General features: G+C 45.0%; 1 protein-coding gene across 4 annotated transcripts in view; it reads right to left on the bottom strand.

Annotated features, from left to right (window-relative positions):
* Positions 1–1374: 1374 nt before the first annotated feature.
* Positions 1375–27369, bottom strand: part of ARHGEF12 (Rho guanine nucleotide exchange factor 12) — a 101771-nt gene continuing 75776 nt past the window's right edge. For 3 of the 4 annotated variants that reach the window (XM_074977211.1, XM_074977209.1, XM_074977212.1), the window contains 14 exons: positions 24961–25086; positions 23757–23871; positions 20116–20216; positions 19475–19552; positions 16687–16762; positions 15728–15895; positions 15072–15159; positions 12986–13075; positions 12780–12859; positions 12177–12398; positions 9562–10044; positions 7117–7427; positions 6247–6319; positions 1375–5665 (listed from right to left, as the gene is read on the bottom strand). In XM_074977211.1, the coding sequence (XP_074833312.1) occupies positions 5655–5665; positions 6247–6319; positions 7117–7427; positions 9562–10044; positions 12177–12398; positions 12780–12859; positions 12986–13075; positions 15072–15159; positions 15728–15895; positions 16687–16762; positions 19475–19552; positions 20116–20216; positions 23757–23871; positions 24961–25086 (2022 nt within the window). In that variant the 3' untranslated portion in view covers positions 1375–5654. The remainder of the gene's footprint in view (positions 5666–6246; positions 6320–7116; positions 7428–9561; positions 10045–12176; positions 12399–12779; positions 12860–12985; positions 13076–15071; positions 15160–15727; positions 15896–16686; positions 16763–19474; positions 19553–20115; positions 20217–23756; positions 23872–24960; positions 25087–27369) is intronic. The other variant, XR_012642558.1, reaches the window with a different exon arrangement.

The following is a 27369-nucleotide window of genomic DNA, read 5'->3' as shown; positions in this document are numbered from 1 at the left end:
TTAATTAAAGCTTCAGGCAGTTTTAAATGCTCAGACTGGAGCTCCTTGGAACAAACAGAAATATTTCTCTGAACTGCAAGTTGGTAATTAAGTCTTACTGCAGTGTTCTGCAGTGTTCCCTCTAATATTTTCCATCCATGTGCGCAATAAATGCTATTATGCGTGCCACCAATTGAAACGCATACTGGCCGCAGTGGGTGCTCTGCTAATCAGCTGGGTGGCATTTGACTCACTGGGGTAGCTGCCCAAGCGCTCCGTTTGCAGAGAACACTGAACTGCATGGGGTACCAAAACCCGGTTACAAAAAGACATTTTTGGGGTGGGATAGTGTTCATTACCAAAAGGGGGCAGTACTGGTATGGGGTCACGGGTTCAGACCCACTAAGCGTCAAGTGAGAGAGGAGCGTTAAGGATTAGGAAGTGTGGCAAAAACAAAAAAATGTGTTTTGCTAGTAAAAGCTACAGGGCATTCATAAACTGGGATCATCGGACAACAAAGTAGGACACTAGCAAAAAGAGTAAGAAAACACACCCTGATCTAATCCTATGCTCTCAAAAGGGGGAGCAAATCAAGAGATCTTGGTCACATTGTGCTGCAGACAGGCAGCTGAAAACATGTGCCCCAGACCCTATTTCCATGATACGACTCTCTTACAAATTCTAAGTTACAGGGTCTGACTTAAAGTCCCCTGGAACCAACAGAAAGATTCCTATATACTTCCAAAGGGTTTGGGTAAGGCCCCTGTTAATAAAAGATCTTTGGCTACAGACTTCAGCAGACGCAAAAATGAAGCGGACGGAGGGGAGATGCTGAGACAGGATCTACTAGGAGAGAGCTTTTGGTATCTGGAAACGTTACCCACAAGTTTAGGGTGAAGGCAAGATAAGGACAGGTGAATTCACTGAGCACAAGAAGGCAATTCACCTGGCCTGTATGCTTGTTTCTATGGAACCAGCAGGGACAGTTGCCTGTATGGAGCAGAGATGCTGGCAGACCAGTGGGAGAGGAGGACTGTTTGGAACTACAGAGCCAAGTCAGACTTTTTAGCTTGACGAGGCTTTGAAAGCACTCTCTTACCAGCACAGTGGCATACCCTTCTCCAGATGGATAAGGTGCACCCCACATCCAGCCACAAGTTAATTCGAGCAGGACTTCTAAACTGTCACGGATACCAAAAGGAGCTCTGCAGAACAGAGCTCCTAATCAATAAGAACAATAGTGTTAACAGTAAGAAAGAATCCATTCCCCAAGCAATTGCATCAATGGTTGTAACAAACAAAAAGCTTCCACTACCCATCAAGTTCTCTCTTTGGAACAGTTTGTCCTGCCAAGCTCTAGGCAATAAAAAAACCCAACAAAAAACAGCCAGTTGATTCCTTTAAGCTTATTTAATGATATTTGAATGCTCAGATTTTCTATTTCCCAGCTCTTGAAAACAGAAATATTTTTAAATGACCAATATTTAATTCCCGAAACATACAACCTTATCCGCTAAGTCATAAAAGAGCTATTTTACAAACATACATCTGGATAATTAGAACAATAAAGTCTTTTTTAGACATTCAAACATGATCAGTAAAAATACAAGATTATTAATACTTTTTTTTGTATTTTTAAAGAATATTTCCAGATTTTTTTTTCCTTCTTCTCTTTAAAGTAAATTTCTGAAAGAGTACATGATTGTATGGCGTACAAAGAAAACAAAAATATTCTAGTAGGAAGAGCTCCAAATGACTTAATTCAAAATTAAAAAAAAAACAAACAAAAAAAAACAAACAAAAAACGAACAGTAGTGTGTTGGCTGCAGTATCCCTTTTGCAGTACAGCTGCTTGTTACTTGGCACCTGGAAAAGAAAAAGTGTTTTCTGGGGGAAGCACAAGGGACAAAGGTAATATCATTTACCATCAGCAATGAGACTCTAATTGGGGATCACCTGCACAGGTGAATGAGACATCCCTTCTATCTAAAGGGGGCACAATTGCTGCAACAGTCTACGTTTTATGGATGTTTATATTGGAACAGGCAGAGGGATGCAGGTAAAAGCTGATCAGGGTGTCTAGATTTCTCAGACCCTTCGGTTTTCACACTTAATTGTCCTTTCTGTTCCTGCCTCTTGGATGTTTCAATCTACTCTCCCTAGCGAGAACACAGGATACAGAAACCTAGCACTGTTATCTTCCCATCCCCCTTTTTAGGGGACACTGAGACACTGTTACAACAATAAAACCCAGTTCTTCATAGCCCCACTAAGTAGATGTCACAACATCAGATAAACTTCTCAGAAGGGACTGCAGGGCACACTCTAGCAAACTTTCCTCACTCTCAAGATGAGAAACCCTGAGTCACCTTTTTGTTTAGCAAAGCACAGAACTATTATCAGAGACCAGAACGGCCTGCTGTCCAATCCAAAAAGTGAACTCACAATCGCAGGCCAGGTCATTGTGTGCTTGGCTGGAAACGGCAATTTACAGAAAGGACAGCCCATGGATACAAGGCAAATAAAAAACGGGAGAAAATGGAAAAGTGCATTTGAACGTCAGCCCTGCACTCCACTCCAAAACCAACCATGCCTGGAGTTTGTGACACAGTAGACATGCTGGGGAGCTAACTGGAATCCCCAGGGATTTCAGGTCACTGTGCTGGGGGAAAATGAAGGATCCCTTACCCCTCACCAAGGAATAATGCCCTTAATGTGAGATTGATCAACACGGAAAAAAAAACAAAGTCGGACCAAGCAAAGCTTAGCACAGTGCATCATTTCACTTCCCCCAGAGCTGGGCCTAGTCAGTGCACCTTTCTGTGCTACTCCAAGAAGGGAGCTGTGACGTTTTCTATGCCATTCCTATCAGGCTGAAGACTCCTGTATCACCAGACTACCACAGCTGAAAACTGGACAGTCAACATTTCCTCTTACATGTCTGGAGAGGCTACGGAGATACCATCTTCTCCCACCTCCAGCTGAACCAAAGGATATGGCTAAGGCAGCGTTTTCGGGGCACTCTCCCACCCTTGCAGTTCCAGAAGTAGGAACGCGAGAGCAAGTCTAGCGAACACGGTAAGGTGAATGTCTATGCTCTGGCTGTACGAGCCCTTCCATTGTCACTACCTCCTGTGGAGCTGCACTAATACTGACTGGTTCCTCCCGCTCCCCTGCTAGCAAAGAAAAGGCAGAGAAGCCAGGAAAGCCCGTGGAACTGCAGACCATTCCCTGCTCGGCTACTATTACACACTTTCCTCTCTACTCCTTATGTTCCAATTCTCGCACCTATTAAGGAGGCTGGAGAGCTCAGGACCTAGCCTCATGTCACAATGGCAAAGATGATTTCCCATCTTCACCGGGCTTCGATCTTGTGTTCATAACCCGAGTTGAGATTTGTTGTCCAAATTGCAGCCCAAAGTAGGAAGGAATCTATGCTCAAGCATGGCTGGGAGTGCTATGGAAATGGGCTATAAAAGCCTAAGCAGTAGGGCAACAGCAACTGCTCCAATTCCTAGAGTGGGAAAATCCAGCTGCCCATCCATCCATGAAAGAGATGCACACCATGCTGATCCAGAGAAGAGAGGGAGGGGGAAAGGGAGTAGCCATCAAATGCAAAGGGCATCAAAAACAAAGTGTGGCCACAGACCCGAAGATCTTTGTGGCAGGAGTATAGAAAAGGACATCTCCACACCATGTCAGGCATCATTTGTTGTAAGAGTTTAATTTTTGGGTTCATTGGAGCAAGCCTAGATGTTTAAAATTCACCGAGCCACACGGCTGGGTGCAGACCTCCTGCCAGTCCGAAGCTGGAAGTCCGTCACAGACACTGAGAGCATGTAACACAGAAGTCCTTAGCTTGCCACCAGGGAGAGGATGCGTCTGCCAGCCTAGACAGTAACATCTGGGCATGTGGACATCCTTCTGGTGAAGGACGGTGCTCCACACACATCACTTCTGCAAGAGACTCCTGCCTGCTCTATAGCAGCCCCAATTTTGTGCAGTGGATGCAAAATCTTCTCTTTTCAACCAAAAACAACCTTGATTGCTCTTTAAAGAAAAGCACAGAAACAACTGGCTGGTGCTTCACAGGAATAAAAAAGCAAGTTTGATTCTCTGGCACTAGCTACAAGGAAAATGGAGCAGGCAGAAGGACATTTCTACTGATATATTCAAGCACATCATGGTCCATGTACTAACACACACGGTCTTGTAATGGCACTAATATGGTAAAAGGATTTACTGGTTGGGCAAATTGTTCAGCTCTGGTTGGTAAAATAGTCTAAAGTTGACTTCCTAGTGCAGAACATGTATCACATATACCTGAAATTAGCTTGTGAGGCTAAGTATATCCCATAGCAGGTAGTGCCCATCCTAGTAACAGTTTCAGAGCAGGAACTACCAATAACCAGTGCAGAGTGTCCAGGACTAGTTTTGTCATCAGCTTGCTTTTTGTGGGGTCAGCCTTTGACTCGGTCTTCAATGAAATAGCCAATGGGAAGTGCTAGAGAACTGGATCTGGTTCCAGCAGTTCTGCCTTCTCTGCAGTGCACCTATCTGTCCCAATAGGAGAGCACTTTGGTACAATCAGTGCAAAAAAATAAAATTAAAACACACCATCCCCTCATCACCATGAAACTCAGCAAGACACCTGCAGGTACTCATGTTTACTGGCCCTAGAATCAGCAGTACCTGTGACTAACTCAACTGGCAGCCAAGGTTCATTCAGTAGTGATTTCGTGAGACACCCTCACCTGCCCCACAGTCCTGGGTTTGCATTTTTCCTGCTTGATCCGCTGAGCAGTTCCACAAGTGCTGGTGCGCCAAATATTCTACATCGCTTTTAAATCAGACAACTATCAAGGCCCACGTAAAGTCAGGAAAAAAAATTCAGCCCAGCTTTCTCCTTTCCCTGTCAGATCCCCCATGTCAATGAAGGAGACCACCCAGGGGAAACTTGGTTTGCTAATTTCAAGTGCCTGGCTATTTAGTGCATGGAGAATTCTCATTGCACATGAGCTACGAGGAACAGGCATTCACTCCCAAGGGAGCTGGTTCAGAGGCTGTTGAATGTAGCCCGTTCCCGCCAAAGGTCATCAAAACATCTTTTTAAGCAACTCTGTGTGTGGCAGGTGGGTTGCCAGCAGGGAGCACGGAGTTCAATCCAGTGAAATCAAGACACAAATACACCCCTCCCCCCTCCCTTTGCAGATCTGAACTCTATTTTTGGAGCAGCGGGGTCCAGGGTGCACTGGATTCAGAGGGCTAGAATGGTCACTACCCAATTAAAACAATAAGCAAATAAAAAATGTGCTTTTGATACACGGAATGAAGTCAAATAAATACATTGATTTTTTTTAAACGTCTAAATACATTTTTATATCCTACACCCAAAGCTCTGTACATTTGGTTTGGTTTTTCTTTTGTTCTGAGTCAACACAGAATTTCTGGTAGCAAGAGGAGGAGGAGAATGGAAGGGGACTCCCTCACTGACAAACTAGTGCGGATGCCCCACAGGGAAAGTACCCCATTCCCCACTTTGCCGGAGCATGCTTAGCACTTGGATGGTCCACAGACAGCACGCTCTCATCTCAGAGTCCGCATGGAAGCTAGCAGGCACAGATGCGAGGGAGGCGCTCTCTCATCCAACTTTCAGTTGCTTCCAGAAAACGTGACTAACTTTTGTCTGAAAAGGAAAGAGATGGTAGGGAAACAAGCCACAAGAGAAGGTAGCATCACCAACCCTTCAGCATACACAGCCGGTTCTGAAAGCACCAGCTGTGCTCTAGCAGACTTGGAGAACACATCCGAAGGCATCAGTGGGATCTGCTCCAATCAAGCTTAAAGGGAGCCGTGATGCTCCCAGTTGCGTGCCTGGTGCTTTACACACAAGGGGCCTACTTAGAAGATCTAACCCTGCCGACACGAGTTGAGTCAAACTCCTTTGAGAGACAAGCCGAGCCCTTGTTAAAATAGGAACTGCAGTGGGGGACAAGAAAAGTGAAGAGAAAGCTGCTTCCCACTTGACACATCTCAAAGAAGGCAGTGCATGATCAGCAGATCCAAGATTGATAAGCTTGATTGATGGTGGTGTGGACCCAGCAGCTTCCAAAAAGGCAGAAGCCATAATAAAAATCTCTCAAGGCTTTTGTTTGAAAGATTAATAACTGGCCTTGTTCTTTGTGCTTGGCATCAGTATCCAGCAATAATGTAGGTTACCATTTATAAAGAACCACTGGGAGAAGGGATGATGTGTTGTTCACATACCTGAATGCTCATCTATGGGGGCTGATCCAGCCAGCCTTTGGCGAAGGAGAGTGGTGTAATTTTCCTCAACTTCCTGAAAGACAAAACCCATGTGGCTCTTTATCTCTGTCCCCAGTGAACCTCCAAGGAGCGCTCTAGGAACAGGGAACATTTTAGTGGAGGTGACTGGATCGTAATACCAAAAAGACATTCCAGCACCATTTCTCAAACTAGCACTTATGAGAAGCTTCTCCTTCGAGGAAAACAAACCTAAGCAATCCTCTAATTCCTGTTGCGCCTTGGTCATATAAAAATTAAGCAAGTAAGTCTGCTATTGTCACAGTTAGCTGTCAAGCCTTCCAGGTAACAGTACCATCAGCCCCATTCCCGGTGGCTGAAGTAGACAAAGAATAATCCTCAAAATGGGGGAAAGAAACCCTGGAATGCAGGGAAAGTGATCTGGAAATACTTGCCATTGCCACAGTGGGGCTTTTGACTTTGTTTTTACATTACCATTCATAAAAAATAATCAGGTAAGCGTTTCCAGGTCAATTTTTCATAGTCCCTCAGGGGTAGGTCCATCTTCCCATGGCTCATTTTTTGAAACCTTAATCTAACAGCCACAACATTCATTCCCATTACTAACTTCAGAGAACTGTTGCAGCTCCAAATTGTTTGCAACAAACCTTACATATATTTTCCATCTGCTCATATTTAGAGAGAGCTCCTGGACTTCAGAACAAGGGAAGTGCCAAACCCATCCAGGAAGCTCATCTAAGGATGGAGACACACACACACACACACACACACGTTCATGATCCTACACGTTCCTGGTTTGTTTCTTCCCCCCACCCCAAGTTTTAGCCTTGCAAACAAAAAACTGTGTTGTACCTTTAAGTGTTCAAGGTCAGCCTCTATCTTCTGAATGTAGTGCATCACCTGGGTACAGGACTCTACCGAGAAATGGGGGCTTGGTACATAAGAGCACAAGTCATCCACTGGTGCCCAGCGTGAAGCCATAAATTCCTCAGCAAATGGGGAGCTCCCTTCATCTGAATGGGCATCTCGTGGGGAAACTGGCTGCTGGTTTGCAGAGTCCAATGAAGAGTGGCCTGCAGTGCACTGCAGAACTAGCGAGGACACCTCCTCATCAGTAGAGCTCTCCTGTACAGTTCCATAGCCATCAAGGATCAAATAATTTCCTGTTAAGAGAACAGTTTTGTACAAGCAACACCAGGTCAACAAATCACCAGGAGTCAATGAACCACAGCAACAATTTAAAAGAGACTTTAAAGATAGGTAAATAGCGTAATTCTTCATCTCTTTTGGAGACTTGGTATGAATTAGATGAAGCACCAGTGAATACCCTGAAGAGTCCACCCTGTCCTGGGTTGGATTAGAGTGGTCCTGCATGGGGACCAGAAGAGGTGTGAGCAGGCTCTGTTAGAAAAACCAAATTGGTTCTCAAATCTCTTGTTCGGTTTTTATCACTTAAGAACATAATTAAATATCGTGCACAAGAATCTTTTTAATAGATAACGATGGTATCCATGCTGTCCACAAATTGTATTGTAGTAAAAGCTCGTTTAGCTGGCACCCGGACAACTGGAACATTGCGTTAACCGGCATGCCACAGCCTCTCTCCATTGTAAGAGCTGACCATTTTTTCCTCACCCTCTGTTTCCTATCTTTGAACCAGTTACCAGTCTATGAGAGGACCTTCCCACCTGTCCTGTGACTGCTTACTTTGCTTCAAAGACTTCAGCGAGGGACCTTTTCAAAAGCCTTCTGGACATCTCACTACACTATATCCACTGGATCCAACCTCTCCATATGCTGAGTGACTCACCTCAAACATTTCTACAGTTTGAACCTCTCCAAACTATCACCCTTGGGGTGTGAGCAGCACTCAATAAGAGAATTTGCCAGACCATGGGGAGTCCGTATTGTCTACCAGCTTTATCAACACTTCCACTGCTTTCTTGGCTCTTAGAAAACATTTCGAGGTAAACTACAACTAAGTAACAGCACAGAACACAGAGCCAAGACTGATGTCTGTAAACAAACTTGATGGTACCACAGGAAATTTGGCTACGTCCCAGATATGTAGACATCTGGCGAACTAAAATCATGCTGGATTATGGATAGTTGTGGGGTGAAACAGTGCCAGACTAGAGAGGTTCAACCTGTAGTAGACTGGACTGTAAAACCCCACTGCACTGCTAACACAAGGGGTCACACATTTAAAGCGACAATATTGTCTAGGTTGCACTGTTGAGACTAATCATACAGGCCAAACTGCAATTTCTCTGCCCTATGGAGGAAAAAATGTTTTGGCTACGTATTTTTATGCAGCAAGGAGGGAGGATACTGAGACATTCCATTCTGCAGACCAGAGGATCCTGAAGGGTCTCTGCATACTCAGGAGTTACTTCTCTCCAGTCAGGCACAGCATTTGCAACTCGCATAGACATTCCTGTGATCGCGTTGAGCTAGCTCACTACAAACAGCAGTGAGAACTCAGCAGCACAGGCTTCAGCCACAGCTGCAAAAGGCCACCTGACCCCGGGATACATCCACACTTTGCAATTCTATGCTGATGCCTTCACCCTCACTGCTATTGGTTTCATGTTAGCCAGATGACCAATTACACCCCCAGTCAGGAGCACATAGCCAGAGTCAGAACTTCTGTCATGCGGCGGAGAAATATTCTGGCAGGAGACAACACCACATTCAAGGAAAAGGTCATTTTGTGAGTTTGGGTATCCAGTCAAGTCCTCACAGTGTTCTGGAGCGTGACAGGAAGTTGGTAGCAAGGAAACAAGGATATATTGCTAGACTTTTGGGAGTGGAGTTGGGCACCGCCACTTGATGGGACTCAAGTGGGAGACTGGGGGGATATAGCTTTGGAAAGGTCCCTGGTAGAAAGAGACTATATGCAGACTGTATGGAATCATTTCCCTTTGCATGGACATGGGCAAAAGCCAGGAATTTCCAATTTCTTCAGCTGTGGCCTGTCTTAAGCCATTAATTTAACAATATATCGATTTCCTCTGTCATTAGCCACCTTTCAGGGGGTTGTGGGAATAAATTAGTTCATGTTTGTACCTCACTCTGAAAGCATAGGGCACTAGTTGTTATGACACACAAAAATGAAAAGAGCAGTGTTAAAATGGCCTCTCGAGTCAGCAAGGAGGATTTCACCAGGAAAGTAAAACTGTGCTTCTCGTTAAGCACATACTTCCGATTAACTTCTGGTCTCTGAACACAAAGTCGCAGGCATTTGAGCTGGACTGGCCATCATTTATTGTACTGTACACAGAAGGATATGTTTACCTGAGATCCGTAAGTGCACCTCCTCATCCCCCTTCCTCTCCATGACTTCAACTTCCAATGGAATCTCATCACTGTGGGCCTCACGAGCATCAAAAAAGTGCTCTCCACTGTCGTCAGCACTCACCCCTTGCAGCTCAGTGGCAGAGGTCTCCAGGTTCACGCTCACATGGTCCATGACTAAATTGTTACTAGACCTGGTGTCTCTAGATCCCAGCTGCACAGCATCCTGTGGAGCTAGGAATTCAGCTGAAGTCCGGAGGCCAAAACAAGCTGAGGATTCACTAGCTCCTGTTCTGGGAAGCAGCTGATCTGTTCCAGGCTGCTGGGTCTTGTCATCAGAAGGCAGTAGTCCACCCTGGATTCCGCTTTCTGCCTGGGCTCCTCGGGACATGGTCCTATACCTAGGAAAACGTTGCCAGTCTTCAAAGGTCCCCTTCTCAGACATGCCCAGCTGCTGCACCAACAATTGCTTTAGCAAGCCCACTGAAAGGAAAGGAAACGTAGAACAGTCAGTCATTCAACTGTATACGCTGTCTCTGCAGTATCTTCAATTACACGGATGTTCTGATAGCTGTTTCGACACGAGTGCACTAGATGACCACCTCTCAGTATTACTGGTGCAGAGGTGGGGAGAGGGATACAAAGAAATGGCTGGAGCACTGTTATATTACTTTGTGCCTTAAATCCCAGGATCTCCAATCATTTCCCAAATGCGAATAGGACCCAGATACTATCCTCAACCTACATACAGAGTAACAAAAGCACAGACTGGTTAGTAGCTTCATAAATCACCTATCAAGCCATTGAAAGTCACAAGAATCCAAATCCCTTGACTTCCAGTCATTTGTTCCAAATGCTGCATAAGGCTACAATGCTGCAACCCCCCCCCAACCTCAGAGGAGGGGTATTAGAAATGTTCAGGTTATCAGATCATTGGAGGATAAAATGAAGATCTTACTGAACTTTCAAAGGAAATTACCTTTCCATGGCACAACCTTCTAGTTCTAAGGGTTAGGATGCAAACTCTTCCTACAAATTCACACATCATTTCTAAATTATATCTGAGACTCTTATTTGGCCTTTACACTGCCATTGTTTAATTTTCACTCAAAACACTCACCTAACAGGAAAGCATAATGCAGTCCAAGGACTTAGGCTTTGCCTACACTGAAAAGTTTCAAGCGTAGCTGCAGCAGTGCTTCAACCTGAGTGTGGGGCCATGGTACAAACCATGTCTGCAAGGAAAGTAGCTAACATGGTCACGGTGGCTCCCGGTGCTGTAGCCTGGTTAATACACCCCTGCTTTACAGGGCTGTAAGTTGCTCTCTCTCTCTCTGTGCCTGTGCACATTTTCACACTCTTCTGCCAAAATCTTACAGGGCTGTTTACTGCCAGGGTAAACTTAACTTTAGTCACGTAACACTCACAATTTGAGAATGGCTATCACTTCCTAACACAGAGCAGCAGCCACTCAGTTGAACAGAAGGCACTTGCAGAAATGCAACATGACCCATTGCTATTGCTTGAGGGCGTCTCACTAAATCGGAGCGCTCAGAACATACGTTAGGTCACTGATGTTCTCACCCACCCATGCGCCCCAAACCAAGCTTCCTTTAACATCGAAAAGGGCCCAAACATTAGAAATACTTGAAAGCACCCAGCTCTAAAACAGTGCTGTGAATCCTGTAAATATCTGATATAACATAGATCAAAAGACCAAGTATCACCTGTTCAACTGAAGGGACATGTGGAGAAGTCTGAGCCAAGGAACTCAGTCAAAGCAGGTGTATGCCCTCAACTAAGAACTCCAATAAAGAAGTGATAAAGACCATTCCCAGTAGCACAGTTCAGTTTTTCCTAAGAGGCATTGTGTCCATCTCATAGTTACCAAGGAAGCATGTTTATGTGTAAGGTAGCTAAGAGATCACATGGAGGCATATAGGAATGAACATATTGGATGAGACTGATGGTCCATATAAGTCCTGTCTCGAACACAGGCCAATACCAGACTTTTCACCAGAAGGTACGAGACATCTTCACGTGATAAAGTGTGGAATAATCAATCTGTTTACAGGAGTTCTTAAATCCTTGTTAGAAGTTGGTTTTCAGCCTGAGGTTTGGTATCACTTCCCAAACCCCCACTCCTGCCCCCAATCGTAACTAATTCAAACTCTAGATGTTATTTTTGAACACTGCTGAAAACTGGATGCCTCGACAGAGTCCCACTGGTTAAGAATATGTTGTTAAAAAATGTAATTTATATCTGAAACAACAGCACTCAGCACTTCCTACATGAAGCACTGTTGTGGTGCTCCACATCTCCAAAGCACTTCGCAGATTTCTCAAAAAACAGCATTATTCTTCTTGTTGGACAGATGGGCATACAAAGGCAGATCTCTGAGAAGAGCCAGCATCTGCAATGTAACTGAAGCTCGGGAGCTCCTGATGTCTAGCCCACTCTGCCTTGCAGCCAGGTGGCAACATAAGCGTTTCTACAGTGACCAACAGAAAATACGATTCTAGCCCATGGGATCAAAATTATTGACCTGAAAATTCCCAGATCTACACCGAAACTCACCAGGGCCACTTCTGCCCATGGCATTGTAGTCACTTACAGTTTCTTAGTGCATCAAGTGCCCACCGCTCTTCTGAGATCTGGAAAGGGATTGCTGGTTCATGGTGCGCAGAGGGTTCTTGAAAAGTCAGTTCTGCCCGTTGGTCTCTCTCGAAAGAGCTTTCTGTCTCCACAAAGTCTTCTCCCTCAGACGTGTCAGGTATGATCGCTGAACGAGACTGAGCCTTCAGCATCAAGGGAGACTCAATTCCCAAATCTTTATCTAGCCAACAGAAGAGGGAGAGGTTAAACATCCCACCGTATATTCTGAACTACACATAGGGTGAAAACTGAACCACACGATACTTTCTTTCATAAGGACAATTTAGGAGCATATGAGGATGCGTAGCTGTAGCATGGGTTATTAAGTTTAAGCAGCTGAACCTCTGCAGAATCTTACTTTCCTGGAGCTAAACGGTAGCTGAAAAAGATTAGCACATATACCTCAACAGACAGGGTTTCACTCTCCCACAGAATTTCTAGGAAAGGCTTTTCTTAGTCAAGAGGAAAAAAAACTTCCACTGCAGTAGAAAGATCCCTATCATGTGCAAAATGTAGCCCAGCTCTCCGATACTGCCTCCAGCACTTGGACTTATGCTGTTACCTGGACTCTGCATGCTGCTGGCAGGCACATCATGCTGTTCTTCTTTCAGCTTCGGCTGCTCCTCTTCCTCATGCTCCTCGCTGGAGAAAAGGACAAAATTCAGTGAATCCCACCCATTTCTACCACTTGAATAGCATCATCACTAGTTTAGTTATCTTGTTCAGAAACAAACAAAAAGCTGCACGCCAAAGCTTATTTTTACTTACTCGCCAGGTCCAGACTGCGGTAAAGGAATCGGCCTTTTGGATGCCTCAACTTTTACTGTCCCTGCCATCTGAGCGATCAGGTCCTGCCACCTGTGACAGGCCAAAAATTAATTTTACACACACACACACACACACACACACACACACACTCTCTCTCTCTCTCTCTCTCATGCAATGTTTCTTTAAACCAGCTAACGTAACTGTGGATATTCTCAAAAGGGACAGACTTTTTTTTTCCAAAATCCTACTACATATTTTGCCTCAACATTCTTTGGCTGTCAGTTGAATTCCCCAGGTTAAACTACAGTGACCTCAGCAGATGTTCAAGCCCTGAGAAATTAATGCAACAACACAAGCAGAAACTGTACAGATGCAAAAGTAGGAGGCTGAATCCAGCAGCTACAAAGAAACCCAGAAGTAAAGCACTGCATGCAATGGACTGAAGCTAACCTATTCTGCTGTGCATTGCAGGCGTTTATGGAAACATCAGAGGAGAGATTTTATTCCTTTCCATCAAGATCTCAAGGTAACAAAATACAGTAAAAAAAAAAGTTTGTGGGAGGGGGAATTTCTCCAGTCTGAATGTGGTTCCTAACTACAGGATGCTTATAGGACTGAAACCAGTTCTACGAATATAGCCCAAGAAGCAAGCTTTGTCTCCAGACACTTCTAAATGAGAAAGCATTCAACACAGGCACTCCTGAAAGGCAGTTCTAATTTCTGCACTTCAGAATTTAATAGTCCATTTGAGATGCCAACTCGATGAACAAAAGGTTGGTGACACCGAAGAAGTCTTTACCATCCTAATTGCACCTGACTTAAAAGGAAGGGCCCACAAATTTCTTCATCTGCATTGAACACTTAAAATTTCTAATTAATGTTTTCCCTCTAAAGGGAATTGCAGTGCTCATTAAAAGATGCCACACTGACAAACCCAGGAACTGAAATTCTCCTTCTACTGGCAAAGAGCAAGTACAGCATGGACAGCAACAGAGCGAACTCCCTCTCTCTCTCCTCCGCATCCCCATGTACCATTTATAAACCCAGTTCTGGGTGGATCTCTATGGGGAGAAGGATAAAGTTCACCCCAGGGCACAATGAGTCCTTGGCCTCTTTGCAGGAAAAAAAGCCAGTAACAGTGGCCATTTTACTGCCAAAATTGCAGGAAGTTCACATGCTGCAACACCTGTACACAATGAACTTGGGTGAGATCCACTAGCTAATCTCACATCATGCAGGTCACTCAGCTATCATACGGGAAGTTTTGCTTACTGCAGCTAAGGGGTCAGTTTCAAATCTCAAAATACAGCAACAGGATGCACATAACCTCATTATTAACTAGTACGTCATCAAGTCTCCCAGGACAGGATTTTCCTGAACTGCAATCATTATGGAAGATATACTAGAGGGGTGACAGAATATTTTTGATGTAGCTAGTTTCAAAAACTTACAAACCTCTGGCATGCATGAATCCCAGCTACCAATCCTGAGATTTTCATATGGACCATGCATTACATAGTGCTGATGTACGTAACGCTGCAATAGGTATGAAGTACCATACGAACAAATCCAGTTTACAGTCCAGGGGCAAAGCAGTTGTACCAAAGAGTGAAGAACAGTTAAGACAGGGATAGGAATTCATAAATTACAGCACTTGTGCATTCCCTGCCACTCTATAACAACTTCTCTCAGAACGCAGAGGGCACCCAGGACAGATGGTACGTTCTAGGACTATCCACAGAGATGCAGGCCTGTGTCATTGATTCATCTGACAGTTACACCACATGGGTCTCATTAGCCCTAACTCACAAGGATTTAAAAAAACCCACACTTGTAAAGCACGAGAAGGACTAGGACAGAGAGATGAGGCAAAACAAAAAATTTATGACAACAGCCAGAGCCGGCAAAGAATTACAGTTGTTTTTAAGAATTCAGGAAAATTCCTGATGTTTTAGAGGGTAGCTTTGTGTGTGATTTGAGCTCAAGATAATTCACAAGCCCCTCTAGTGGGGAAATACTACTCAGGCAGGGAGATATAAACTTTCTCTCCCCCCACACAGTGGAAGTAACTGAGCCCATCACTTACACAGTCTTTTCAGAAACAGTCTGTGCCACCAATTCGTAAATCTGGGCACCATTCTCTGACATGGAGATGACGAAGAAAGCCTTGTTATCTGCAGAGACAGAAGAGAGGGTAATTTAATAGGATGACTTGGCCTGAACAACTGTGTCTGAAATTCACTGAAGCCAGGCAGATACCCATATGTTTTTACTATCCAATAAGGTGTGCCACAGGAAGATTGTGTGAAATGTACTAGCAGACCAACTTCATCAATACAAAGCAGTTTCATTCCCTAACACAAATGTGACATTGGGTTCCAGCCTGACAAAAATAAACAGTTATTGCTTGTCATGATTCTTTTGAGTGGGGTCATTTCCCCCTTCTTCCCCAGTCACCTTGCACTTTTCCTCTGGGGATCTTGGAGTATGTTTTACTTTGCAAACATTAAGATCTCACACCACTTCTGTAAAGACACGACCCTGTTTAAACAGAGGGATAACAGATGCAGGCAGGTCAAACAGCTCATCCAAGGCAACGTGATAAATCAAAGGCATAGCTGAGAATTAAATCCAGGAGTCACAACTCCTAGTTTCTGCTCCAGCCCCTAAAGCCTCCAGCCTCAAATAGCCTTTCCTTTGCATTCAGCTTACTGCTAAGTTTTGCCCACTGGTTCTACTGACCTGTCGCCACCTGGCGCACCAGCACAGTGTTCAGCTTGATAACAGGACTGAATAAATGTTTGCTGTCAGAGGCGGATGCTAGCATCTTACTGTGGCTCTTCAACACCAGCTTATCATCTTGCTTTTGCAAAAGCACTAGAATATCCTCCAAGAGCAGCGTGTAGAGATCTGTAAAAGGTGAAAATAGGCCTGGGATAGTGAACGAGTCACTCCCACGCATCGCATCTCCCGGCACATAGGAAAGAAAACTTACCACTTTGTTTTCTACAACACAGTAATCCCTTGACATATGCGCATTCAACGTGCGTATCTCGCATTAGCACAATTTGAGGGGGCACCTGGAAGCTCCAGCCCCAGGCAGCCGCCGAGGTGTGGGGAGGAGATCCCCCGTCAAAGGAGAACAGAGCTGGCAGCAGTCAGCTATTCCCGAGTGTGGCCACAGGCAGGGGGGAGGGAAGGGGGGCCCTCCAGCCTCCACTGCAGCCCCCAGCTCCAGCCCTGCCCCCAATCCCTGCAGACCTGGCTCAACTCCACCCCCCACCAGCCCAAACCCACTCCAGACTTAACCCCCTGCCCCCCTCCCATACCCCAATCCACTGCCCAAGCCCCCAGCTTATGCAAATTTCGAGGAACACAAGGCCTGTGTGGAACGCAACCCTCGCCTATCTTGGGGCGCTACTGTATATGCGGAAGCAATCAGAGCTTTCCCAGCCCAAACTAAGCTTGCAAATCTCTCACATCGGAACCACAGCAAAGGACTACCAATGGGGCATCTCCTGACTGACTGTGGTGCCTCCACATGGTCATAATGAGAGTCTGGTCCAATCTGAGATGTGCCTGAATAACTGTATCAGCCTGAATAGGCAACGTGTGGTTGTGTAGTAAGCGGTACAACCTATAAATTGGCAATCTCACCCCCTCCCTTTGTCACAAACCCAAAGGGGTGGAAGAGGGCTCACCGATAGTCTTGTCTCGATTAACCTTCCAGGTCAGAGGTCCTTCATGAATCATCTTCCTCTTGGTTAAATCCAAATTCTGTCAATACAGTGGCAGAGAGAGAGGGAAAAAAAAAAAGCCATTGAGCGAGGGGTCACCACATTGGAACACTGGAAGTAAAAGCAAACGACATTCCTGAAAGGAGACCCGCAGCTAATCCAAAGCCAGCTAAGATTTACAATCGGTGGTATGTGCATGAACCTAGGACCTGCAGGTTGTTTCAATCTTTGGCACTCACTCTTCTCATACCATATGAAAGAAACATCTAATAACCCTGGGGTGAAAGGGTGAAACTATCCAAGCACGTATGCGGTACAGGGTGATGTCAGGCCTAGAAGCGTGAGGATAGTGAAAGCTGTGTGCATAGGGTGAATGTTAAGGGCACTGGAACCAGGGAGGCATGATCCACAACTTTTAAACATAGGGGGTAACTGGAAGGGACACACCACTGTGTTGTCTACCCAAACTACAAGCTTCAGGCAGGTGTGGAGCAGTGCCCTGTGGAGAAGGAAGCTAGCCCCCATTATCAGCTCTCCAACCTCAAAGTGCAGCTTTGCCAGCTCCTGTCCAAGACTGCCTGAGGCTTGGAGTCTGGGGACTGGGGAGGATGTAGGTGAACATATCACTCTCTCCCGTAAACTATGCCCACATTCAAGAATGGGGGTCCTGGCCCCCAGTCCCAGAGACATTGACACCCCTGTCCCCCCTTGCCCCCGCACCTGGACTTCTACAAATGTTCTGGAGCCCTGGATAAATGTGATAATATGGCATCTCCTGCCTGTTGCAAGAGGACATTGGGAAGGTGAAAGGTGTCACCAAACAACACAGAGTAGCGGCCAGGGAAAGCTCCCCAGTAATCTAGAAAAGAGGTTGTGGTCACTCGCAAATGCCTGCATGTTTGACTGGATTTCACCTCTCCAGTAATGGGTGGACTCACAGGATTTTTCCAAAAAAGGTGACCGTTTTCAAGTCTATATGGAAACTTTCACTTTCTTACTTAAGTATCTGCAAGCTATAGGTTGAACCTCTCTAATCTGGCACCCTTGGGCCTTGACCAGTGCTGAACAAGACAATCTGCCACACCACAGGAGGTCATATTGTCAAGCAGCATTACCAACACTTCTACTGCTTACTGAACTATTACAAGACATGTAGGGGTAAATTACAGCTAAATAACAGCACAGAACACTGACTGCCAGGACTGGTGGCTGTAAACAGACTTCATGGGACCAAGAACAACTTGACCACACCTATGATAAGTGGTCATCTGGGTATCTAAAATCATGCCAGACTATGGAAGTTGCCGGATGGGAGGGTTCCAGATTAGAGAGGTTCAACCTGTAGAATGTTCTAAATGAAGTTCTCTTTGGACAAGGATGTATACACGCAGCCTTACGTAACCCTTGGCATTTGGGGGGGTGTGAGGATTTTTTTTTTTTCCAATGAACCTCTGAGGCATCATCACAGCAATTATGATGTTTCCAGCAGTACTGTGTTACCCATGTACACAAATGTATCAAATTTTTATTTTAGTTCATTAACACTTCAAAATGAGCACTGCAAGTTAAGAGTGCCTGTGGAAGAGTTTCTGAAGAACGAGTGGTTTTGATGATCTGTTGACTTCATAAGGCCATTCAGTTTCTCATTCATGGTGAAGGCTCCTGACACATGTGCAGGCAAGGTAGTGGGGGCAATCATTTTCATTAGCTTTTCCTTCCAAGTCTCAGTTTATATCAAGATAGAGATTTTGTATTCCCATGAGTCCTTTATGTCATGATTTAAAGCATCTGCAAGCCTTTTTTTTGGTAGTCTGGAAGACCAGGCCAGACCAAAAGATTTATAGTAAACTCAGTAAGCCTTGAAACAACCTCCACGTTGGATATAATAGCACATTAGGGACCATGTGGAAGTTACAACAATGCAAAAGACAATATATACTACTACGAAAAGATGAACATCAAGTGCATATCTTGACGATATTTTGTACATTTGTATCAAAAGGTGCAGCCCTGTCCCTAGATATCTGTGCCCCTTCTCCCTTAAAAACCTGTATCAGAGAAGTTATAAGCTCATCTCTGACTACGAGAGTTGAAACAGAACATGTCACCTAACCTTCTGGGACTGGATTTAAATGCTGGATTTTCAAAACCATAGATGGCCTCTTATGCCACTGTAGCTATGCTTGATGCACACTCAAGATCCAAGTTCCACTTATGAACCCCACAGGATTTCTAAGCTTTAGTTCTCCCAAAGAGCTTCCCAGTCCTGCCAGCAGCACTCTGAAGTATGAGATAAATAGAGAACTATTCCACCAAGGAGCTGTATGCGCTCTCCTGTTTCTTTCAGATGGGGACAGGAATGCCAAGAACCAGTTCTCTCATCTGACATGCAAATGAAAAATTTGGTATTCCATAGCAGTTTTGTTTCACAACTTTTACAAGTCCCACACATACGCTCTGCTTTGCAAGATCAAGTTACTAAATTCATGGAGACTTTCCAAGAGCCACCAGAGGTTCAAAATTTCCATACCTAATAAATGTTCCACTTAACCTTTGTCTAAAATAGATTCACCTCCCACCAGAGACTCTTCATGGGAAATTTCAAATGGAGGAAGGTTTTTCACTCCCCCCCGGCCCATTTTTTTTTTTTTTTTTGTTTTTTAATACCAAAGGCGGCCATGGCAGAAACTATCCACTTAATTACAGGAGGTCATTATCAAAGCGCAACTATCACTTCCGCTTCGTCACTCACCCTGAGCTCATCCAGCATCGGGTACTCTGAAGGCTTCAAGTAGGACAGGTCAAGGCGACGCTGATAATCTTCCAGACGCTGGGAAACACATGATAAAAACATGGTTATACTGGTTTGGGACAACTTGGAAGAGTCAGAAAGGACACACTAGTGACTATCAGAACATCAACAAGATCAGAGGTGATTGGGATTCCAGCTGCAAGGCAACGATGGTCAAATTGCAGCCAGCAGACTTCTCCCACTCCCACCCATGTCTGTCAGCTGTTCAGCCTCTGGAAGGGAGGGTGAGGAGGAGCAAGGATGGAGCACAAATCTAGCAATATCTGGTGCTCTGGACATGTTGCATGGGAGAGGGGAGGAGTAGAAAATGTGGGGCTCCGGTGTATTAGTGCATGAGAGGTGCATGGGGGAGGGAGCAGACAGGGGGACCTGCAGGCTGCTGCAGCCCACTGAGACAAAGGAGGACCACTCATGCCTCCCGCTCCCGATGCTTGGTTGCCCATTGCTTCTCTGGGAAGCGGTATGACCACACAGCACAATACGTGTCATTCCTTCAATGAGTTACTAGCAGTTCTGGATTGAGTCTCTTGATTGTCCCATGCTCCACGCTTCCCCAGCTTTCTCATTCCTGATCCTCCTACCTGCTTGTTCTCGGATTCTTTTACAGCCTGGTTCACGTAGTTAAGGATCTGACGACAGTGCTCAGCTGCTTTCTTCACCTTCTCCTTCTCCTCAGGCCGTTCTATGACAGGGCACAGAAATAAAAAAGACTGATGGTGTGGTGAAAAAACCCAATGCATCATTGCTTTTACGCTCTGTCTGAGATTTAAAGATGTGGAGGAGTTGGCTCAAAGGGAAGTGCTTAACATCAGATCAAACTATTTATACCTTGAAACCAATGCAAAAAAGTGATATGACAAGTGAACATAACTACAAATTACAGAGAGAAAAAGAAAAACGGCAGCCTGGAAGCTGTGACCTCTCCTAAAAGGGCAAATATTTAAAAATGGGGTGCGGGGGGAGGATTCTGTGCAGACAATACCCAAGTGGTGCTATGGTTTCTTCCCAACTCCATCTTATTTTATTTTACATTAAAATAATGTGCAGCCAAGGCTACATTCACCTTGGTAAGTTACCAAACAACCCCTAACAAGAGCAGAAAACATACCTACCCAAAAGAGAAGCCAGTCCCATAACTGTGGATACAGCCATGCATACCTAGGATCCTTACTGATTCTGATTAACTGCAGGGCCTGTCATGAACTAGTGATTTTTGCTAGTTTGCCAATAAGTAGAGCAAGAAAAAAAGGGATCAAAATGTTCATTTATTTTACCTAGAGTCATTTTGAATATCTGTGCTAACTCTAAACTAGTACATGTATATTAGGTGCGAGTAATGAAATACTAGACTGACATCAGGTCTCACTGCAGCTAGCATGTGGTGTTAAGTCTTTCAAATGAGTACAACCTGGGATTACCACCAAATTTTGGTGTAGTGTGCAGGCTCAGCTGGGTCAATAATGGATTCTTCTGTTGGCTGGCCATCAAAAAAATCTGTTCCAGGTTAAATCCAAACCGGAATTTTTTTGAAAAATTTACAGTAAAAAAAGTGAGTAAGGTTTAAGGAAATGCTTCATTTTTGGTTTTCATCAAAAACGTTTAACACAATCACTGAGTCACAAATGCAGGACTGGAAAGAACACTCCTGCCCAGGGGGTCTCTAGTCCATTGCCCAGTGCTGAGACAGGACCAACTTAAACCCATAACACCCCAAATAAGTATTTAACTTCCCCCCCCCGCCCAAAGTCATGGGGGTTGTGCTCTATTCCAGAGCTTTGCTACCTTTACAATTATTTTTCCCCTCCTCTAACTTCTGTTCCCTTCGCTGTAAGCTAAGCTGCTTACTACTTGTCCTACCTTCAATGGACATGGAGAACAACAGATCAGTCTGCTTTATAGAAGTCCTCAACTTATTTGATGATGATTAGGACCCATCAGTTTTATTTTCTCAAAGCAAAACATGCCTAGTTCTCAACCTATCCTCAAATTAGTTTTTCTGACCCTTTTAGCTCTCTCCCACGGACCCTGTCCTTTATGTCCATATCTTCCCTAAAGTGGGGTGCCCAAACTGGATGCAGTATTCCAGCGAGGTCTCCTCAGTGCCAATTAAAGCAGGACCTTTACCTGTTTTGTGTCTTACATACAATGCTCCTAACATATTCTAGAACCTTAGCTTTTTTGTAACTGAGTCACACTGAGAATTCACTTTGTTACCTACTATGGCCTTCAGATCCTTTTCACCAGAAGAACCAGCCTCTCAATCAGCTGTTGCCCATTTTTCAGTTCTGCATTAGGTTTTTCCTTCTTACGACAAGTAATTTCCATCTATGTTTATTGCATTTCACCTCGTGGATTTCAGACCAATTCTCTAACTTGAGGTCTTTTTGAATTCTATTCTTGCTCTCCAAAGTGCCCAGAACCCTTCTCCAGTTATCTGGAATCTCAACCATCTCCATGAATTCTTGAAGAATTGCTATACTTCTAAAACTGCTATAACTAGCTCCTTAAAGAAACTTGGCTGAGTTTCATCTATGCTGCTAACTTGTAAAAATCTAAACTTACCTAAGTATTCTTTAGCCTGTTCCTTCCCTGTTGTGGCTTGCATCCACCTCCCTGATTAGTATTAGAAGTATGAAGTCACAATTTATCTTTGCAGCACAGCCAAGAAACAAGGTATTGAGAACACCTCAACTGCTGATTATCCACTATCACCTCTTATTCCCCACTAAGTACGACCAAGAAACAATGAAGGCTGCCTAATGCATCTATAGAACCTCATTTTGTTGCCTTCCATTTTCCCTCCTGAGTGCAACTCGTTATGTTCCTTGGTCCTTATATCCTTTAGCCTGGCTGATTTTGTCCCTACGTTTCTGTTCTTCTTTGGAACACATTCTTAGCAATTTGTCCATCTTTCTGCTTTTTGCGGTATTGGCTTTTGATTTTCAGGTTATTAAAGAGCTGACAATGGAGCCATTTTGGCCTCTTACTAATCTTCCTCTCTTTCCCTTGCATGGGGGTAGCTCGCTCTTCTGCCTTGAATGTTCTCTCTCTGACACTATCAACTATCCTGAACTTACTCTTCCCATAGATTTTCTTCCCAGGAGATCTGATCTAGCAGTTTTTGGAGTTTGTTAAAGCAGCTTTTTTGAAGTCTACGGCCCTTATTTCTGCACATTTGCAAGGAAAGGAGGGAGTGTGAACAACCGACCATTTCATGCTAACGAGCAGCCAAAGCACCTTCAGTCTTTAGAATCACAGGCAGCAGGGCCAAGAGCCTCACTGGGCCCTTGGGCAAGGCAGGGGGCCCTGCTCCATGGGGCCTCAGAAGGAAGGGGGTGTTGGGGGCATTCAGCCCTCAGTGCCAGCTGGACTGTGCCCCCCATCCCTAGACCTCAGTGCTGCCTGAAGCATGCTGTGCAGCACTCTGGCAGCGATTTAAAGGGCCCAGAGTGCTGACCAGTGCCGCTACTCCTGCAATAGCAGCAGTGGTGGCTAGGCGCTCTGGACTTGTTAAAAAAAAAAACAAACACCTGTCCCTAGAGCAGTTATCCCCTTTGCCCAGCCCCCCAGTCAGTGGACCCATTAGTCAGAATAAAATTTAAAGTGGTTTTTCTAATCAAGTAAAACGAAAAGGTTTTGATTCCACATTACCAAAGCGGTCACATCTCTTTTGGTATTAGTTGAAATTATTTAGTGAACTTAACATGAATTCATGAATGGTTTCATGTCCATGAAAACTGCATCTGGCCATATTTCACCCAACTCTAGTTACACAGCTGCACCTATCAATGCTACGATGGCTCTGAAGATTTAAAGGGTGGTAAGAGTAGCCATATAAGATTAAAAGTCTATCAGCATCTACTGTGAAGACAGAACCTCAGCAACACTCTTACTAGTTTCTAAACCCTAGCTATTACCATGACAAACATATGAAAAATGCTTCAGACAGACTATTTAAGCTTTTGGGCATGTAGCCTGTTTTGAACCTTGTTTTCTGAGTGCAAGTACTTTTCTTCACAGAGAGGGGATGTTAGAAAAGGCATCAGAAAGGCTGAAGGACTCATGCTGTGCAGCAGAAGGGAGCCAGGCTACGCTGAGAACATTCGCTGACCCATGGCAGCAAGGTATGCATTATGCATACATTTTGAAGAGTCAGGTTTGTTTGGCAAAACTGCCAAGATGGGTGCAAGTTGCTTATGCCTCCCCTGCAGAAATGCTCTACCTGAGTACTTTGCGATATTATCCAGCAGAAGGGGGTACTTAGTCAGCCTCTGCATCTCAGTGGGAATGATATCCTTCAGCTGCAACCGGCGACACAGTGGATTGCTCTCAGCATCCTAAAATTAACCAGTGTAATAATGGCATTTGTCATTTTTATTAAGACTATAATTACCTGAACATGTACCATCTATTCATCATATAAACGTCTATTACTTCACATTTCCGGTCATTAAATACAAGACAAGAAATCCCTACATTTGTCACTCAGACAACACAGCCCTTTTTCATTTGCAATTACATATAGGAAGGGCTCGTCACAAAAGCAGTTGCTTCCTTCCATCATTACTTCACACAGCCTAGTACCATCCTTAATCAGTCACTGCCATATATAGAAGACATCAGCTTAGTCTTTCACACTGTGAAGACACTACATTTTTTAAAATTACTTTAGTCTTTGTATTAACAGAGTTCCCATCCAGTAGCAGTACAGACTATATTCTCCCCTTCAGATTGTTACACATGCAGAGGTCCTTTCGAGTAAGACTGTATAAAAAACACCTCTTGCTTTTTGAGCACGTACCCAACTTGTTACTGGGCTCTGCTGTGCTGTACATGACACCCATTCTCTACCAGGGATGTGCACTGTGTACTATGGGTCGCTACATGCAGCAACGGAACTTCTTTTTGATACCAGCACATTACAGTGAACTATTATCTGGAACCCTCAAATAACTGGCATTTTAACCATACATAAATTTGCATTACGTTTTCCATAAGTACAGTGAAGTGGAAGTAAATACAAATACATTCAGTGTAAGTTTACAGTGTACAATATTTGTTGGTGGTGGTAAATAAAGTACTCTGCATACATTTTGTTTCTTAACATTTAATCTTGTTTTTCTTTAGTGTTATCCATTGCTAGGTATACCTCTCTATTATCCAGAATATGTAAATATTTGGCAACCTCCTGGTCCTGGGGTTGCTAGATTTGAAAGAGTTTACTTAATCTTTAATCCTCAGCCTGAAAGGTTCAACTGTCCAAAAGTGATCAACTGAGAATCTGATGTTGGTAATAATCTCGATACAATGGCAATGTTAGACCTAACCCTGCTAATTTTATTGGCCTTACTTATAGCCCCCTGCTTATCCTCCCACTGATAATCAACCAAGTCTGCAGGCAGCTCCAGTTTTGGAGAGAAACTCACCTGCACAAATGTTTGGAAGCGAGAGTCTTTCTTCTGCCGTGATTTGATCACTTCTAAAGCAAAAGGCTGGTTACTACAGAAGGTGGCAGTTGCATGTTTCAGGTTCTCCTCTCCTGAGCCACTGAACTGTACCAAGAAACCAAGGGAACCAAACTCAGACAAACCGGGCATATGCCACCTTGAGCGCGCGCACAAAACGGCCCTCAGAAGGGAATGAGGTTGCCCTAACCCAAACTAAGGCCATATTTACACATTGCCTCTCGAACAGTTAACACAGACTGCCTTTAAGGCTTCTTCACCCCAACCTGCTGAGAAACACTTTGCAGCTGAGAAGCTCTCCCATTAGGTTTGCTTTTCCACAGCCCACTTTTCACAATCGCTTTCTATCAGTATCACAGGCAGAGAGAACTGCAATGCACTGAGCTCAGTACTGACTCAGAAGAGGACTCAATGCCATCGTTTAGTTCATCTACCCCGGAGTCAAAAATCCGCCTTGGTGTTGACAGGTACCATTATGCTGACGTAAAATAACGATGGCTGAATTGGGAATATTTTCATTTATTGTTGGCCTGTACTTGCAAGTCCAGGGTCACCTGTGAAACCATGTGGCTGGGCCATCCGCTACAAGCGCCCAGGAAGTCAAGTCATCTTACTGCCTGTGCCAAACCTCCGCCCCAACACAGAAGGTGGAGGTGGGAAAAAGATGACTAGGGCCGATGCCTGCAGGGGACTGTGTTACAAGTGTAAATGCAAACTTTGTATCTGCACTCCTGGGCACCCACACCCCTTGAAACAGCCTAGGATTCCCTGACAATGCCTACGCCTTGCAATGAATTCCTGTTTTTTGGTTTGACCATTCAGCTGAAAGAGCTCAAGGGACTGTAGCAGCATGGTAAACAAAATCTAGCCTGCTGACGTCCCAAACCTTCCTTCCACACTTTAAAGGGTGACCTGCAAAGGAAAAAGCAAACGTGTGCAATTTTTTGCTTCTTTACAACAGATGAGACGAGAAAGGTTTGGCATTTCCCTCCATTGGAGGCATCACAGCTGTACTGTCTTGTTTTGGCTCCAAGACTGGAAAGCTGGTGGGATTAACAGATCATAAGAGACTGGAAAGTGAAAGAGTTTTAGCCAGACTTTGACACACTAAATCAGGGGTGAGGCCTGCAGTTTGACTTGATCTGGTCCCTGAGGCTCTGACCTCCCCTGCACCCTCCACAGAGGGTGAGCTGGCAGTGGTGCTGGGGAGGTTGAGGTTTGGCACCCCTCTCTGTGGCTGGATAATCATTATCAGCTCCCTGCTGTGGGGAGGGGAGCCCCAGGCCTCATGGGCCAGATATAGGCAAGCCGCCATCTGCATCCAGCCCACGGGTTCTGTGCCAGAATGGTAGGAACAGGGAAGCTCTTTCTGCTGGACCAGCTTGACAGCTCTACTCCTGTCATGCCCATTGGCCAGGATTCCAAGCCAGTGGGAAGGAGCAATGAGGCCTTCAATTAAGTGCAGGTGGTGCAGAGCCACACATGAGCTCCTCTGGAGCTGTGCTAGGTGGGCACTCCCAATTCCCTGCCCCCTTCCATTCGGTGTCTCCCATCCAGAGCTTCCCCACCCAATCTGCTCCTGCATTCCCCCTCTCGCCCAGACCCATTACCCCCAAATTCACTCCTTCACCCTGCCACCCAAGCCCCAGACTCGGCCTTCTCCCTGGCAGTCCTTGCTTGCACAATGAACCCCTCATTTTTGACCCCACTCAAGACTTACAGGGGAGGGGTCCCATAAAATCTACTATCACAAGCCCCAAGAAGAATTAATCAGGGCTGGGGGGTGGGAAGAGGGAAGCCCCATGCCTTAGCACTCCCATCCTCCCACCAGGCTGGAACGTGAGGGGAACCCTGACACCATTAGTTGCATGAGTGAGGTGAGGGTCTTTTTGTTCCTGCTTGTCAGTTGGTACCATGTCCCATATCTGCTCCAAATTAAACAGGTTTCACAAGACACCAGCCGAGGGTCTGCATCTTGGGAGACGAGCATTTTTGAGGGACTCAAACCACTCACACTCTACTTAAGTCTGAGAAAACTCCCACTCCAATTCCCTCATCACTTGAGGAATCCCCCCACAAAAAACACGAATACGAAACTTCATATCCTCGCTATTTCCAAGGTAAAAACATAAGTAGCCCAACACCCCACCAAAGCCCGTTCACCTGCTCTCTCAAACACAGCCCCTTCCCTGCCTCCTCCTGTCTTTCACACATCACAATGGCAAAAAAGGGAGCTCTCCCTCTAAGCAGGGCACCTTTAAAAGGAACGTCTCAAATATTTTTCTTTTAACTGAAGAAAGAACTCTGCTACACAAAGCACTCGGCAAACTCCATGCTGAGCTCTCTCCACCTTCTCAGTCCTGCTTCCCC

The sequence above is a fragment of the Carettochelys insculpta genome, chromosome 25 (assembly GCF_033958435.1).
Source record: "Carettochelys insculpta isolate YL-2023 chromosome 25, ASM3395843v1, whole genome shotgun sequence".
In the NCBI taxonomy this organism is placed as follows: domain Eukaryota; kingdom Metazoa; phylum Chordata; order Testudines; family Carettochelyidae; genus Carettochelys; species Carettochelys insculpta.
The sequence above is the reverse complement of the archived record's forward strand: the minus strand, read 5'-3'. Positions and strand labels throughout refer to the sequence as shown.